Source organism: Tachysurus vachellii, chromosome 16 (genome assembly GCF_030014155.1).
Source record: "Tachysurus vachellii isolate PV-2020 chromosome 16, HZAU_Pvac_v1, whole genome shotgun sequence".
In the NCBI taxonomy this organism is placed as follows: domain Eukaryota; kingdom Metazoa; phylum Chordata; class Actinopteri; order Siluriformes; family Bagridae; genus Tachysurus; species Tachysurus vachellii.
In genome coordinates, this window is record NC_083475.1 from 6335069 (window position 1) to 6352479 (window position 17411).

The following is a 17411-nucleotide window of genomic DNA, read 5'->3' on the forward strand; positions in this document are numbered from 1 at the left end:
GTTTCAGATCACTTAACATGCAGTTTTTAAATGAAGGTTTTTATTAATCAGGGAAACCAAAATCCAAACCCACATGGCCCTGTGCGAAAAAGTATTTGCCCCCTTGTTAAAACATAACTGTGGTTTATCACACCTGAGTTAAATTTCTCTAGCCACACCCAGGTCTGGTTACTGTCACACCTGTTCACAGAGAAATTCAGGAACAGATGATAAAGAAAGTAATGGAGATCCATCAGTCTGGAAAAGGTTATAAAGCCATTTCTAAAGCGTTGGGACTCCAACAAACCACAGTAAGAGCCATTATACACAAATGGTGAGAACATGGAACAGTGGTGAACCTTCCAAGGGTTGGCCGGCCGACCAGAATTACCCCAAGAGCGCAGCGACGACTCATACAAGATGTCACAAAAGACCCCACAATGACATCCTAGTGTGGTCAGTGTTCATGACCATAAGAAAGAGACTGGGCAAAAATGGCCTGCATGGCAGAGTTCCAAGACGAAAACCGTTGCAGAGCAAAAAGACTAGAATTTTGAGAAAATACTCTGTGGACTGATGAGTCAAAAGTTGAACTTTTTGGGAAGTGTGTGTCCTATTACATCTGGAGTAAAAGTAACACTGCAAAGAACATCATACCAACAGTAGAATATGTGGGGGTAGAGTGATGGTGCGAACTTGGGTTCTGCAGCAGAACAATGATCTAAAACACAGCAGCAAGTCCTCCTCTGAATGGCTGAAGAAAAACAAAATGAAGACTTTGGAGTGGCCGAGTCAAAGTCCTGACCTGAATCTTATTGAGATGCTGTGGCAGGACCTTAAAGGCGGTTCATGCTCGAAAACCCTCCAATGCGACCAAAATTCCTCCACAGCGCTGCAACAGACTCATTGCAAGATATTGCAAATGCTTGATTGCAGTTCGTGCTGCTAAGGGTGGCACAACCAGGGTTATTAGGTTTAGGGGCAACTTTTTCACACATTGTTTTCCCTTAATAATAAAAACCTTCATTTAAAAACCGCATGTTGTGTTTACTTGTGTTATATTTGACTAATATTTAAATTTGTTTAATCTGAAACATTAAAGTGTTACAAATGTGCAAAAATTTTTTAAATAAGCAAGGGGGCCAACACTTTTTCACACCACTGTATATGTATATAATCATTAGCACACCAGTTTGTTTTTGAAGACAGCAGAATATTCACCTGCAGTACTGTACTAATGCAGGTTTTTTTATGGCATAGGTCTTTCTTTGTCCGTATATTCATTAATAAATAATCAACAACATCACAAATTTGTGTATGACTTTCTCATCTTGTGTAAGGAAACCATACCATTTATTATACACTACAGGTTTGTAGAAATGTGCGTATGTTTCTTTAGAGCATAGACGAAGGGGTGAGTTATCATTAATTAACATCAGCTCATTAATGGAACTAGAATTAATATCCATGTCAGGAATAAAACGATGTCTTGTCTTTTTCATGAAACCGCAGGATTTGTATGTGACTTTAATTAAATTCCGATCGCTGTTTTGTTTATTAAAAGATTTTCATCAAGTCTTAATAAAACACATTTATATGAGAGACCTCAATTTCACATGAGATATTATTGTATCTAGTTATTGGCTTATGTTTTTCATGATATGTTCTCAGTTGTCTGGCATTAGCTTTCCATTCTAGCCACAATTAACTGGCCTTAATTGGAATGATTTGGCACAAATATATAATAGATAGATACATTTCTTTCCTTCACATATGCCTAGAAGATTATTGGCCTTGATTAAAGGCACAACAGTGGCAGCTTGGAGGTGCTATGGCTGGAACCAACAACTTTTTGTTAGCAAGAGTTAACACTTTTTGCTTTTTACCCGGCGTTATGGAACACTGCTCCGAAGCACAGTTGCACGACACTTACCAAACATGTACAGTGTGAAACAACACGGTGTTAGAATCTTACAGCTAGATGCTTAGTAATTAGAAACTGAACAGCGCATGCCTCATATCACAGACATACCAGGACGTATCATCACGGATATGTGCACCGTAGCGAGCAGGAAATATGTGACACTGAAAAATTAGCGGAAGTTGCACAACAAAATTAAAAGGCCAAAAAAGATAAGAAAGCTGTGAAAGATAACAATACCTGCTCTGGTGTGAATGGCAGATTTGTTTGGCAGATAAACAGGGTTTAGGAATGTTACAGTCTGACACGTCCGATTACGAAGAGCCAGGTGTAAATGTTAACCTCAGCTAAAATATGAGGAGTTTAAAACCTCAAACAACGTACTGTAAACCCAGGATCGTGTTTACCCGAGGTTTACCATCACCCAGGCAACTTGTTTGTGTTCGTGTTTGAGAAGCCCCAATGAGTACATGTTGTGTATGTTTGTACTATGAATATGCCCTGCAAAGGACCAGCATGTTTCTAAGATACATGTATAGTCAAGTTATATAAATGAATGAAATAAGATTTCTCTTGTACCCAAGGTCCAAACATAGACATTTGACATACACAGTACTGGCAGGACATAAATAAAGTGCAATAGGAATAAGAAAGCATGCAGGAACTGAGTAATGAGAAGCAGTCAGATGAGCACACGGGGTTAATACAGTACAACAGTCACGAAAACCCTGAACAGAATCCATAGCTGCAACTACAGTACTGTATATATTGGCATTGTGTTGTTGGTTGTAAACCTGACAATAGATCTAATTATGCAGAATTGGGCCTCATAAGAGCATGAAACTCTGTGATACTCACATTCATAAATATGATCATAAGACAAAAAACTATTTTCAGTATATTTTGTTATATGGTACAGTATATACACTTCAGTCTTGTCATTGCTGTCCTTCTGTCTCCACATTGTGTCATGATATCTCCCTTGATTGCATGATTAGGACAGTAATTGTGATACACATTTGTTATCAGGGTTTATTTATCAGCCTGGGACCACACACACCCAAGCACTGAGGCGACTCAGAATGAAAACACCCACAGAGGTTAGCCACCTAGATTGGTTTTTTCGATCATAGCCATGGGGAGTGTATAGTTTCTGCTTCCTGTTTTACCTTTCTTCTGTTTGGTGGCTTTGCTAGTAGAGTCTCTGTCTCTCTGTTGCTTTGTAGTCTTTATTTCTTTTTATTGAGTGCTACACAGAAAGCATCAGATGGAAAGACTTTTATTTTCCAAAAACATTGCTCCATTTGATGATTGAGACGACTTTTCTTTTGGGAATAAAACACAATGGAATAAAACACGACTGTGGATATTTGTAGATTTTGAGCAGGCCAAAAAGAAGCTTTGATTTGTTCTCATTTAGCTGAAGATAATTGTTAGCTACCCAGATCTTAATAACTTGAATGCATGTGCTGTGATGTTGCAGTGACCACCGATCACTGGGTTTTAAATGGATATAGAGCTGTGTGTCATCGGCATACCAATCAAAAGAGATTCTTTTAATACCGTAATTTCCGGACTATTGAGCTCACCTGAATATAAGCCGCACTCACTGAATTTAAAAGAAATTATTATTTTGAACATAAATAAGCCGCACATGTCTATAAGCCGCAGGTGCCTACAGGTACATTGAAACAAATTAAAAGGCAGGGTCTCCGATTTTTGAGAAATGTTTCAGAAAACTGAGTCGGAACGACAAACTAAATATCAAAACAAAAATCAAGACAAACGTGTAGCCAATGAGCAGAAAGGGGCGGGTTTTGTCAATATGCGGCGGAGAGAGAGTTCAGTGCGCATGTGTGACATTAGCAGAAAGCGGTTTTAACATTGACATGGAGGATAAAAACAAAGAAAGAAAGCGAAGAAACGCTAAACACTGTTACTCCACAAAACACGGTTGTAGCTGCGTCTCTACATTACTACGATAGAAGAGAGGTGTTATTTGTGTAGTAACAGCGTTTAGCTCAGGAGTTATTGACTCGGGGAAACTCCAATCTGTGAATATGTGCCAACTTCCCGCTCCTTCAGTTCTCTCCAGTTCTCTCCAGTTTTCTTGCCTTATCGTAAGCCTTTCTTCGCTTTCTTTCTTTGTTTTTATTCATTCATTCATTTTCTACCACTTATCCGGTACTATCTCAGGCGTCATTGGGAATCAAGGCAGGATACACCCTGGACGGAGTGCCAACCCCATCACAGGGCACACACACACACTCTCATTCACTCACGCAATCAGAATGTGTTTTTTTTTTTTTTTTTTTAAATCCATATATTAGCCGTTGTTTAAGCCGCAAGGTTCAAAGCGTGGGAAAAAAGTTGCGGCTTATAGTCTGGAAAATACGGTACATTTTCCCCCCACTGGCAGCATGCAGAAAATAAAAAAGTCAGACCCCAGTATAGATCTGTATTGAGGGTTGCAGTGTAATTATTGATTTAAATTGATAAACAGAGTCCAGAAAAATAGTACTGTAGCTTCTGAGAAATATGGGGATTGATGGACAAAGCAGGAACAAAGTTGTTTATTATTAACATATATTATATGGCCAAAAGCATGTGGATGCCTACCTATTTATGTGCTTGTTGAGCTTTCTATTCCAGAAGATGGTTCCCAGGTTGCTGGCAAAATAGACTCCAGAATTCTGGGAAGGCTTTCCTCTAAATTTTGAAGCATGGCTGTGGGGATTTGTGATCGGCATACCAATAAAAAGAGATTTCCAAATAAGGTTTCTTCAATGGAGCATGTAAAAAAAATGCAACCAGTGGTAGTAATAGATGAATAAAGGCTACAGACATTAGCTGAGAATGTCCTATGGCTGGAACTAACCAGCTCATCACAGGACAACCATATGATCCAGGCAATCAATGAAGATATCTAAATATGCTGCGTCAAATGCAATGCAAATGTGTAATAAAAGAAAGACAGCAGGATTGGCAGCAACCAAACCAGAAATTTCTTAAATATCATAAAGCAAATGATTCTGGGTTTCTTCCAGGTCTGCTGTTTTTTTTTTTTTCTACACCTCATGCTGTTAGGTGGTTTGGCTACGCTGATGAGTGTGAACATTTCGAGCTCTATACACTAAGCGAGTCCTTTAGGATGTGGAACGGGAGTCTCTGACTCATACCTCTCTTAATATGAGAAACCTCCTGTGAATCAGAGCACAGAGAAATGTGCCAACTTGATGAACAGTCCAGGCGCTGTACAGAGACATGCAGAACACCAAGTAATTTTAGAAAGCAAACAGATATTTTTTATTTATTTATTTATTTATTTATTTATTTATTTATTTATTTATTTATTTTGTGGAGGTTGAGAGAAACCTCCGGTAGGAAATTATTAAGCATGGTGCTGTGAAATCAGCCATGGTGGAGACATATTTATTTATGTCTGCCCTTTAATTTGTCTGCTCTATTGCTGTGATTGATACAAATATTTACCATTTATATAGACAATGCCATAATGCACCAATTATACCTACATAAAGATTCATGCCAGATCATACTCAGTTATATGCTGCTTGATACATTTGACCATCCAATTATCAAACCATGATCATTTATATAAAGTTTACCTTCCCTTGAGTTTACAGTGTTCTTGCACACAACCTTGTCTTTATGTAGCTGGCTTGGCTAAAGGGATATTGTCATGATGGAACAAGATTGGGCTTGTGAAGCTTGGAGCGTGTCTGTGGGGATTAGTGATCATAAAGCTACAGGAGCATTAGTGAGATCAGACACTGATGTTGGAGTGTGTCTGTGGGGATTAGTGATCATTCAGCTACAGGAGCATTAGTGAGATCAGACACTGATGTTGGAGTGTGTCTGTGGGGATTAGTGATCATTCAGCTACAGGAGCATTAGTGAGATCAGACACTGATGTTGGAGTGTGTCTGTGGGGATTAGTGATCATTCAGCTACAGGAGCATTAGTGAGATCAGACACTGATGTTGGAGTGTGTCTGTGGGGATTAGTGATCATTCAGCTACAGGAGCATTAGTGAGATCAGACACTGATGTTAGAGTGTGTCTGTGGGGATTAGTGATCATTCACCTACAGGAGCATTAGTGAGATCAGACACTGATGTGGGTGAGGAGGTCTGGGGTTCAGTTGGTACTCCAGTTCATCCCAAAGGTGTTCAGTGGGGTTGAATCAAGGCATTGTAATGTTGGAACAGGTTTGAGTCTCTTAGCTCCAGTGAATGTTATTTTAATGTTAGAGCATACAGATACCTTCTATACAATTTTTTGTTTTGTGACAATTTGTGTAAGAACCAAATATGGCTGTGATGGGATGGTCAGGTGCCTACATACTTCTGGCTATATAATGTTGCACTGATCTAAGAAAAGCTACGGGATCTGGTCAAATAAATTTGGACCAAGAACAGAGCCTGGCTGTCAGTTGATGGAACTAGAAGTCTCAACAGTACAAAAAAGCCCGGTCAGGTCTGTGCCAGTTTGCAAAAGAAGAGCGTCTGGTAATTTATTATATTAAAGTCTGCTGACAAGTTGAGAAGGATGAATGCAGAGGTCATGGAATTTTCTCTGGCATTCTGCAGAGCTTGACTAACTGCAAGGAGTTCAGTTTCAGCTGAACACGTGGCCTTGTACTTATGTTGGTTGGCAGCCAAAAGATTATTTAGTGACATTGAGAACAGTTTTCTTCACATGAAACAGGCCTGTAGATGGTGATATTTACATATGGAGCAAGGATTTGGGCAAATCCTCTCCTCAATATTCCTAGCAGATTCTCTTAAGCTCAGTCAGATTGGATGTTAGGAGTGTGATGCTTTAAGGGGTTAACAGTCTGGCTCTGGCTTTGAGCAATAACACCTTACTGGGTGCTAAATAGGTGGACATCCAATAAACTCTGTATGGCCAAAGGTTTAACACCTGAACATCATGCCCATATATGAACATCCCATTTCAATGTTAGACCCCACATCTTTATTACTAAATATAACAACGTCCACTCTTCTGGGAAGAGCATTCGTCTAGATGTTTGAGTGTGGCTGTGTGGATCAGTGATCATTAAGCTGCAAGAGCATTAGTGAGATTAGACACTGATGTTGGGTGAGGAGGTCTGGGGTTCAGTCAATGTTCAAGTTAATCCCAAAGGTGTTCAGTGGGGTTGAGTCAGGACACTCGAGTGTTCCACTCCAACTTTGGTAAACCATTAAGACTCTATGGAAAACTCACTCAATCATCTTCTACCGCTTATCTTCTTATCTTCTACTCGGGTCACAGGGAGCCTGTGCCTATCTCAGGCGTCATTGGGCATCAAGGCAGGATACACCCTGGACGGAGCGCCAACACATTGCAGGGCGCACACACACACACTCTCATTCACTCACACAATCACACACTACGGACAATTTTCCAGAGATGCCAATCAACCTACCATGCATGTCTTTGGACCGGGGGAGGAAACGGAGTACCCGGAGGAAACCCCCGAGGCACGGGGAGAACATGCAAACTCCACACACACAAGGTGGAGGCGGGAATCGAACCCCCAACCCTGGAGGTGTGAGGCGAACGTGCTAACCACTAAGCCACCGTGCCCCACTTTTTGAAACATTGTCAATAATATTACTAACCAAAAAAGGTTGGTGTTTGGTAGTAAAGTCCAAGATCTAGTGATTAATTGGAAGAGACTTACTGTATCTCTCACTACTTGCCTCTGCCATGACAGTTAATGGAGAAAAACCTGCCTGTGCCTTTAGACTATAGCCCCTCTTCCTGTGATGCTCATATTGGAGCTTGTGTAGTGTTATACAATGTGATGTTCCTGTCCCCATAATGAGAGAGTGAAAACAGAATTCTACAGTAGAAAGTTTTGCACATTTATTAAAAAGAAAAAAAAAAACTGAAATATCACATCTACATAAGTATTTAGACTTTTAGAAAAACACTTGAAAATAACTCAGGTGTCTCCCATTTTTTTGATCATTGCTGAGATGTTTATACACCTTGACTTGAAAAGGCACACACCTTTCTATAGAAGGCCATCACAGCTGAAAATGCATGTCAGAACAAAATCCAAGCCACGAGGTCAAAGGAACTGCCTGCAAAGCTCAGAGACAGGACTGTTACAAAGCAGTTACAAAGACTGTTACAAAAAAAAATCTGCTGTACTGAAGATTCCCAAGAGCACAGTGGCCTCCATTATTCTCAAATGGAAGAAGTTCTCTGCAATCTGGTCTCTTCCAAGAGTTGGTCACTCTTTAAAACCTGAGCATTTGGGGAGAAGGGTCTCACTAAGAGCGGTGACCTGACGGACCTGATAGTGATGGCACAGCTCATCACATGCCTAATATGACCCCAACAGAGAAGCATGGTGGTGGCAGCATCATGCTGTAGGGATGTTTTTCAGTGTTATATACTTAATAATATCCTGTTTTACTTAGCTCAGGACCTCAAACTGGGCCGAAGGTTCACCTTCCAACATGACAATGACTCTAAGCGCACAGCTAAGACAACATAGGAATGGCTTAGGGTCAACTCTGTGAATGTTCCTAGAGTGGCTTAGCCAGAGCCCTGATGTGAATACTATTACAGATGGATGTTTATAGAACTCTGTATTCACTTTGTCATTATGTGGTATTAAGTCTAGTTTAATGATAAATCTAAATAATTTAAACGATTTTATCAAGCTGCAATATAACAAAATTGAAAAAAGTGAAGGGGGTCTGAATACCTTCTGAATGCATTGTAGAGACAAACCCACTTGCTGGAAGGTTATTGTTTAACAGGTATGTATTTATTTTTATATAATTTCAGTGTGTACATACAGTACTGGACTCATATATTCTTAAGCTCAGTCATTCTAGCAAAAATTCTAGTATGTTATTAATCCTTCATGTTGTTGACTTCTTGAATCTGATCAGAACAGTAGCTCCAGAGCAAACTACAGGTTTATACGAATGCAATTCTAGTAATCTGTCATTGTTTCTACTCCAAAAGTATATACAGGGACTTTTATGGCTGAAAAGACAGAGAAACCGACTTTTAAAGTTTGTTTAGTTGTTCATAAGGTGATGCTTTCTGTGAAGAGACGTTCATTTTGAATATTTAAAAGGAGTCTCAGTATATACGTATATCAATAGTCGGAGGTAAAACTGTACATGTCAAGTACGCGGGGATAAAAACGGACCCAAATGCAGGATAATTAAAGAAAACAGGTTTTAATAACTTAAAAAACACGAAACAGAGACTAGGACAAGACGACAACGACAGGACAAAACAGAAGACAACAGGGGAAAACAAAGGATTCCGCGCTGCTCAAGGCAACGCAGCTCAACTAAATACTAAATCATGATTGACACATAAGGAACAGGTGTGCAGAGGCGGGGAGGAAGAGACAAGGGCGGGGCAGACACGTGAACACGGATTGTAAACAAAAGGCACATGGCCAAAGTCCGGGCCGAGTCCTGACAGTACCTTTCTCAGTAATATAAGCTACATCATTATCTAAATTATATGGTTTGATAAAATACACATACTGCCTTTCAAACAGCTGTCATTGTTCCCAAAATATACCTCCTTTTGATTTTGTTAAAGTGGATACTTTAACACCATATTATTTGTATGTATTATAATTGTCCTTCAGACAGCGATATACGTTAGAGTCTGACTCCTAACCCTAAGGTTGTGGGTTCGAGTCTCGGGCCGGCCACGACTGAGGTGCCCTTGAGCAAGGCACCGAACCCTCACAACTGCTCCCCGGGCACCGCAGCATAAATGGCTGCCCACTGCTCCGGGTGTGTGTTCACAGTGTGTGTGTGTTCACTGTGTGTGTGCACTTTGGATGGGTTAAATGCAGAGAACGAATTCTGAGTATGGGTCACCGTACTCAGCTGTATGTAATAATAAAAAAAAAAAAAAAAAAATATATATATATATATATATATATATATATATATATATATATATATATATATTTTTTTTTTTTTTTTTTTTTATTATTATATAAATAAATTTTTTTATAAATAATTTTTTTTTATTTATTTTTTATTATATATTTTATATATATTTTATTATATATATATATATATATATATATATATATATATATATATATATATATATATATATATATATATATATATAGAAATGGAGCACATAGCACAAAATAAGCCATACTATTGAAATGGGGGATTAGTTAGCAATCACATGTCAGTGATAACAAAAAACACATCAGTGATAAAAAATATGAAACAAAGGCTTCAGCCTTTGTGTTTTCAGATGAACACTATGGGATTAAGCTGTTTTACATGAATAACTGGTGAGACGGAAAGACATCTGCAAATTAAATGATGAATGAATGAACGACATTGCGGTTTTGTGACGCTACATTACTGATGATGCTGGAAGGTGGCACTAGAAAAAAGAGCAAGAGTGTTTAATATCTCTCTCTTTCTCTCTCTCTCTCTCTCTCTCTCTCTCTCTCTCTCTCTCTCAAGATAAAGCCTTAATGATAACTACATCAGTGGACATTTTCGATATTAATATTGATTGCTTCTGTCTTACATTTTGGCATGTCATTTCTTAAACTTTAAAATGATTTGAAGCTGCCTTCATTTGTAAGCCAGTGCTGATTTTTCCTCTTAAAACATGTCATGATGGATCCATTTTAGTAGTTGGGATCTTTATACTGAACTCTGGCTTACAACATTTCTAGCCAATGCTTTTGTACTGTTTCTATACATTAACCCTAATATTTTGGAGTCCATGGAGTCCTGAAGTCTCATCTGATTATTATAAACAAATATATTTTGCATATTGAAACCCTTTCAGTTTCCTTTGTGAATTAGAGTTGTGTCGAAGCCTCTGAAAGCCGTATAGATTGTAAAAATCATAAAGCATTCTTCCAATGCTTAAACAATAACTGGGTGATTTTTTTTTTTTTTTTATTCTCAGCTGATATAAGCATTGGAGCAGTGCAGAAAGGAATTATGTGGAACAAGGACATTCATATTTTACATGCAATTTAAAGCCATCAGTGGAACATGCACAGTGCATCTTCCACTGCACAGTTTCCATAGAAGCCAAGCTTTTGTGTTAGCGGTGTTAGTAATAAACAATGGGAGAACAGCCATGGGAAGAGAGAGCAGTTTAGAAAGGCTTCTCACGTCACTTAACAAATATAAAAGAAATCTGTAATATATGTTTCATTGCTCTTTAAATGACATAGTTTTAATGAAACAAGCAAAATATATATAAGAGCAGTTGCAGTACTTTTGCTGTCATTCATTCATTTATCGTCTTTATTTCTAATATTGTCTTTAAATACATTTCAACCGTCAAAGCTAATAACTCACTGATTCTTAACGTATTGTAAATGTCTATTGTGAACTTTGTTAATGAGTATATACAGTATATCTTAGTGTGTATACACCAATAAGTGAATAAAAATAGTAAGCAAATAAATTAACAGTCAGTTCTTGAAGTTTATCTGTTGGATGTTGGAAAAATTGGCAAGTATAAGGATCTGATTAGACAACAGTTGTCTTAGACAACAGCCAAATTTTAATGGTTATACGACTTGGGCTGTGTTTCAATCTTGCTCATGTTGTGGAAATAAAAACCTTTATTAGGCAAAGAGTCAAGTTCTTATACACCTTTGCGCCATGCTGTGATTATTTCAGCCCCTAAGCTATCCTCCTTCCAGTGCACAGAAATGTTCGCTCCCTAAAAAAACCCCAAAATGCACTGGAAATAAAACAAGGAGTTTTTTTCTCTCTGATGTGGAAATTAGGATCATATCACTGAAAATTGAGTCATCAGCATCCTGGTGTTTAGTGAGTCGTTACCAGTGAGTCAACTCATGCACCTAGAGAGCTGGAGAGCTGACTGAGACACCCTGGGACAGAACATCTCAAAAAACAGCAGGTCTTCTGGTATACAGGTGAAAAAGTAGGCAAGTGTGTATTACCTATAAGATAAGATTTCTTAGTAAGTGTTGACGTTACTGGCGAAGCAGTTTGTGGACTTTTGCAACACTCCGGTTGATTCTCCGGTGGGTGTATTGCACTATGAGAGGCACTTTGTTGGCTTGGTTTATTTCCCTTTAGATAGACGAGTCACAGCAAATCAATATTTCACTTTTCTAACTGATCACCTTTATTCTGTGATGATAGGAGTCGTCTCTCACCCACGTACTCACTGAAAGGTTTGATAAATATTAAAATGATATAGGACGGTTGATAAAGGGTTTGACTACTTCCAGGATAAATGGGTCTGTCACACTGATAGAGCATCTGAAGGAGGTGGAGGTTGAGCCGAGAGAAATGACGGCATTAGGTTCCGTAAATAGAAAAAATATCCAGTGAGAGCTGGGAGATGCTTTATGAGCCTGGAGCCAAAGATTCTGTAGTTACTTGGACATGCATAAGTTTTACATTGGTGTGCTTTGTGTTCCTCAACTCAGGTGCGGTTTCAGAGTTACAATTAATGTTTTTTTATGTTACAGTGCTAACGAAATGCTAAATGTTAAAAGAATATTTTCCAGAACAGCTTGGGTAAAGGTTTTTTGTTTGGCAAATACATTAGCAGGTGAACAGGGTGGTTTTTAATCACTCTTAGCAAAGTAATTTTTTATTTAAATATGCACTAACAAGCTACACTTCAGTGTGCTTTTATGGCGTCTCAAGAGCCTTCAAGACCTACATACTCTTTCTTCTGTGGTAAACTAAAGTATAACAGAAGATACAAAAAGGGCTGCGTGTTGTTTTTGTTTGTACACACGACCAATATGTCTTCATACTAAATATAAACGAATATCGATTTCTTCGTCTTCGTTACTGTTGCGTATCGACCGGTGCTGATATCTTTTTGTACATCTTGTGAATTCACACTGACATTGTAGTAAAATCATAAACCCACACCTTATCTTGGGCTTTTTTACATTGCCAACCGAACGATACACCGTACATGCAAATCCATGGCTTGTGCAGCACACACTCATGTGTACCTATTGTTTTCTATTTGTTTTTATTCAGAAAGACCTTTAGCCCTGTGATACGCTGCCGTCTACATTAATCTTCATGTGTATTGCTTCAGTGGCTTTATTGACAGCTCCCAGATGATGATCCTTGTTGAGTGATGAAGCTCATCTTCACAATTCAAAAATGTATAGCCATCATCAGAGTATCAGTGGTGCAGTTTTATTGATGGCTGCTGAGAAAGCCTATGGGGAAGAAGAGCAGCAGACTCAAGTGGCTAAATAAAATCCAGCCTTTCACAACAAAACAACAAAATACTTAGAAAAAATCTATCTATCTGTCAGTCTGTCAGTCTGTCTGTTTGTCTGTTTGTCTGTCTGTCTGTCCGTCCGTCCGTCTGTCTGTCTGTCTGTCTGTTTGTCAGTCTGTCTGTCTGTCTGTCTGTCTGTCTGTTTGTCAGTCTGTCTGTCAGTCTGTCTGTCTGTCTGTCTGTCTGTCTGTCTGTCTGTCTGTCCGTCCGTCAGTCTGTCTGTCTGTCTGTCTGTCTGTCTGTCTGTCTGTTTGTTTGTCAGTCTGTCTGTCTGTCTGTCTGTCTGTCTGTCTGTCTGTCTGTTTGTCAGTCTGTCTGTCTGTCTGTCTGTCTGTCTGTCTGTTTGTCAGTCTGTCTGTTTGTCAGTCTGTCTGTCTGTCTGTCTGTCTGTCTGTCTGTCTGTCTGTCTGTCCGTCTGTCTGTCTGTCTGTCTGTTTGTCAGTCTGTCTGTCTGTCTGTCTGTTTGTCTGTCTGTCCGTCAGTCTGTCCATTTGTCTATCTATCTATCTATCTATCTATCTATCTATCTATCTATCTATCTATCTATCTATCTATCTGTCTGTCTGTCTGTCCGTCCGTCAGTCCATACATTTGTCTGTCTATCTATCTATCTATCTATCTATCTATCTATCTATCTATCTGTCTGTCTGTCTGTCTGTCTGTCTGTCTGTCTGTCTGTCTGTCTGTCTTTCCGTCCGCCCCTCAGTCCGTCCATTTGTCTATCTATCTATCTATCTATCTATCTATCCATCTATCCATCTATCCATCTATCTATCTATCTATCTATCTATCTATCTATCTAGCTATTATTGTTTGGACAGCTCATTCGGGCAGCTTTTAAAGTAAAAAACTAAAAGGATGTACAGTAAATGTTTCCTTGTGGTTACAGAGTTTACGGTGAGGTTTAGTGTCACAGTGATGCCAAATGTTATGCTCCTTCTCCAAAACGTGATCATGACACACTGGTACACCTGTAAGCTTTAATTAGGACACTAGTATTTAAGTCACGTCAATATTTTGTTCTGTCTGTCTGTCTTTTTGTTTCATGTTTCCAGCAAAGAAAACCCTGGCTTGTACTTGTACCTGGCTTCTGTATAAATACCTCACTGTTAGAAATTGTTGTAGCATGGCATTTATTAGCTGAGCTAATTATGTCAATTCTCACAAGGATAGCAAACATGAAAATGTAATGTTACTTAATTTAACTAATTTAACATAAAGCATTTGAAGTTTCATCAGCTCATAAGCGTTTTGTACCTGCGTCATGATAGTAGTAAAGAGCTAAATTCCCAGTGTTGATGAGGATTTTTAAGTTGTATGTCATCTGTTTATGAAACAATTAATGAGTACTAATAACTAATTTGCAATTTTTTAAAATTCTATATCAGGAGTGTAACACAATCCCATTATTTGTTTAGTGTCCTATGTACAGTATACTGTCCCATCTGAAAGTATCGGAACAACAAGGCCAGTTTTATTGGTAACTTAATAGAATTAATTCAATTTCTTTTTATGTGTACTGTTTTATACATTACAGAGAGGAGAGATTAAAATGATTTGGCATGTTTTGGATAAAGCCAAGGTGGTCGATTAATAAGCACATGCTCATATGACGAGATGTGTGAACACTCTTCTAGCCAATGTCCTCGATAGACAATAGAAATAGTACTAACATACTGTGGCAACGTTATGTGTACATGTGCGAAACAACACACATATGAATCGTATTTTTAATAAAAACTCTAGATTTACATACATAGACTGTTCCAAATGTTTACATATATAGATCTGTTAGGACATTATGAGTGCTAAAGCTGGTTTTGGTGAACCCAGTCCTCACCCTGCACCAGTTATGAGGCATTCACTCACACACTGCCCCATCCTCAGATTTCCATGGTAACCTGGTTGCCCTGGTGAAGCAAATCCAATCACATATCTGTATTTTTTTTCCCAGCACAAGGACCCAGGAGAGTATGATCGTCCAATATTCCAATATGCTTTTTTTTCATTATTTTCCCATGCATTTATCTTGGTTTATGTATACTTAGGAAAAAATAATATAAATAATGATATGCATATGTGCATTTTTAATTTGCAAAATGCATTTTTAAAAATAGACCTTGCTTACACAATCTACAATCTTACACCAGAGAACATGACAAAAATATACATCTGACTTGAATTGCTTAAATGAATTGGACTGTTTTGCTTTCATTTATATTTTTTTCTCAATATTCAACCTGACATAATGTCTTTAGTGAATTGTTGGCCTCATTGTGCATGGATGTGTATGGAGCTGTGGCTTTGTGGCTTTGGATTCAATACTGTAAGCTGAAAAAAGTCTTTATTTATCATCAGTCTATTGATTATGAGTGTTTTCCTCTCACAAAATGTCAGGAACGTTTGGGATTATTCTCTGCCAGACTACTAGAGGATGTGCTGGCAGGTATTTTAGCTCACTCAAGGTCATGTGTTTTCCCATCTACGTCTTGTTATCCCTAATTGTTCCTATGTTTATACCTGCCTTGTTGTATAGTTATGTAGCTTTGTAGAAGCCAACATTCTGTTTTCCTATTTAAGCTTAGACAAAAATTTATTAAGAGTAACTCCTCCTAGGGCTTTCGAGCCACATGCACCAAATTCGGACATGTTATAGACCCTGGTCTGAAGTTTGTTGCTATCTGAGTACCGGTACTTCTGGTACCGGGTCTCAAATGGCCTTTTTTTTCCATAGACTCCCATTATAAACTTTGGGGGTTTATAACTCGGCAAACTTTGGAACTATCTACACCAAACTCGGCCAGCTCCTTTAGGGTGATACTCTGAACAAAGTTTTAAATTGGTGTACCGACTGTCCCTTCGGTTGTGCCGCAGCCCCGCCCCCAAAATATGCAAAATAAAAAAATTGCACAACATGGGCATGTGACATATCAAAACAATCAGCCCAATGAGGGGAACTCCCTAAGGAGTATTTGGATGATGTCACATGCTTGTCTCCGCTTACCTCCAAATGTTTTGGCAACCTAGCTTTTTGTCCACTTGCCTCCAAAAGCAACACTAACCCTTATGTCCACTTGCCTCCAAAAAGCACCATCCATTGCGAATACCTGCACCATCAAAGCCAACATCAAAGTTTGTCGTGACGAACTTTACAAATCTAGTTTTTGTTTGTCATTGTTGCATGTCACACTTCATTTCTGCATGTTATTTGTCTCGGCTTATGTTATGTAAAGGGTCTTGCATTTGGTTATTGTCTATGAAGCTCATTGGGAAGACGTGACACAAAACAAATAAATCTACCTTTAAAAGCAAATGAGTATTAAATACTGTTGTTTATGCTACAGTATTTTCCTTACAGAACATGTCATTTTATTAAGAACTGAAAAGATAAAGCTACATTCGCTATCATGTTTTTTTTTTTCTCTCTAGTGTTCTTATGTTCCCAAATGTGAGCGAGATAATCAGAAGATGCGAGAAGACATCCTAAGGTTACAACACTACTGGAGTGAAGAGGGGAGTAACCAGTCTTTCACCTGCTTCTTCAATCCTCAGCGGAGGTACCGCATTCTCTTCACACACTTCTCTTACTGTGACTCGAGACAAATTGCAAAGTTACAGCACGGTAGCGCTGTGTCATAAATTGTACCAAAAACAAAAACGGTTTAGATAATAACAGAAGTAGGCCATTATACTCATGCTTGCTGAGTCTAAGAACTAAAGAGCTCGAATGAACTCTGACAGAAATGTAGTTAATGACTCAAACTCTTACTTACCGTATATCAGCTGTTTTATACTACGTGTGCACCAAAACTGTCAGTAATATTGCAAAATATCTAGTTTTAACAGTGTTCTGTATACATCAGGGTATCAGTTTCATGAACAAAATGTAAGGGCTTGGTTTTTTTTTGTCTTTGGTGTCTGTACTGTAAAATGTCAAAATAAATGTCTCACACATTCCTAACTTTTAATCAGTTCATGCAGCATTTGCTCTTGAACACTTCTTCCTTATCATTCATTCATTGCTGCCAGGGGCGGTTCTAGAGGCGGGGCCACAGGGGCCCTGGCCCCTGCTGAAATCTGATTGGCCCCCGTTCCATCAATCGTCGACGAGAAGAGCAACCGGAGAATTTTTCACAACGATCACAGATGCAATTCCGCCCCCAAACAATTGGCGGCACTCGAGCGTTTGAAAAAAGAACGACTGCCGA

General features: G+C 38.7%; 1 protein-coding gene across 1 annotated transcript in view; it reads left to right on the plus strand.

Annotated features, from left to right (window-relative positions):
- Positions 1–17411, plus strand: part of LOC132859117 (calcium-activated potassium channel subunit beta-4-like) — a 39086-nt gene that overhangs the window by 15005 nt on the left and 6670 nt on the right. The window contains exon 2 of the mRNA XM_060889714.1: positions 16633–16760. Coding sequence (XP_060745697.1) covers positions 16633–16760 — 128 coding nt within the window. The remainder of the gene's footprint in view (positions 1–16632; positions 16761–17411) is intronic.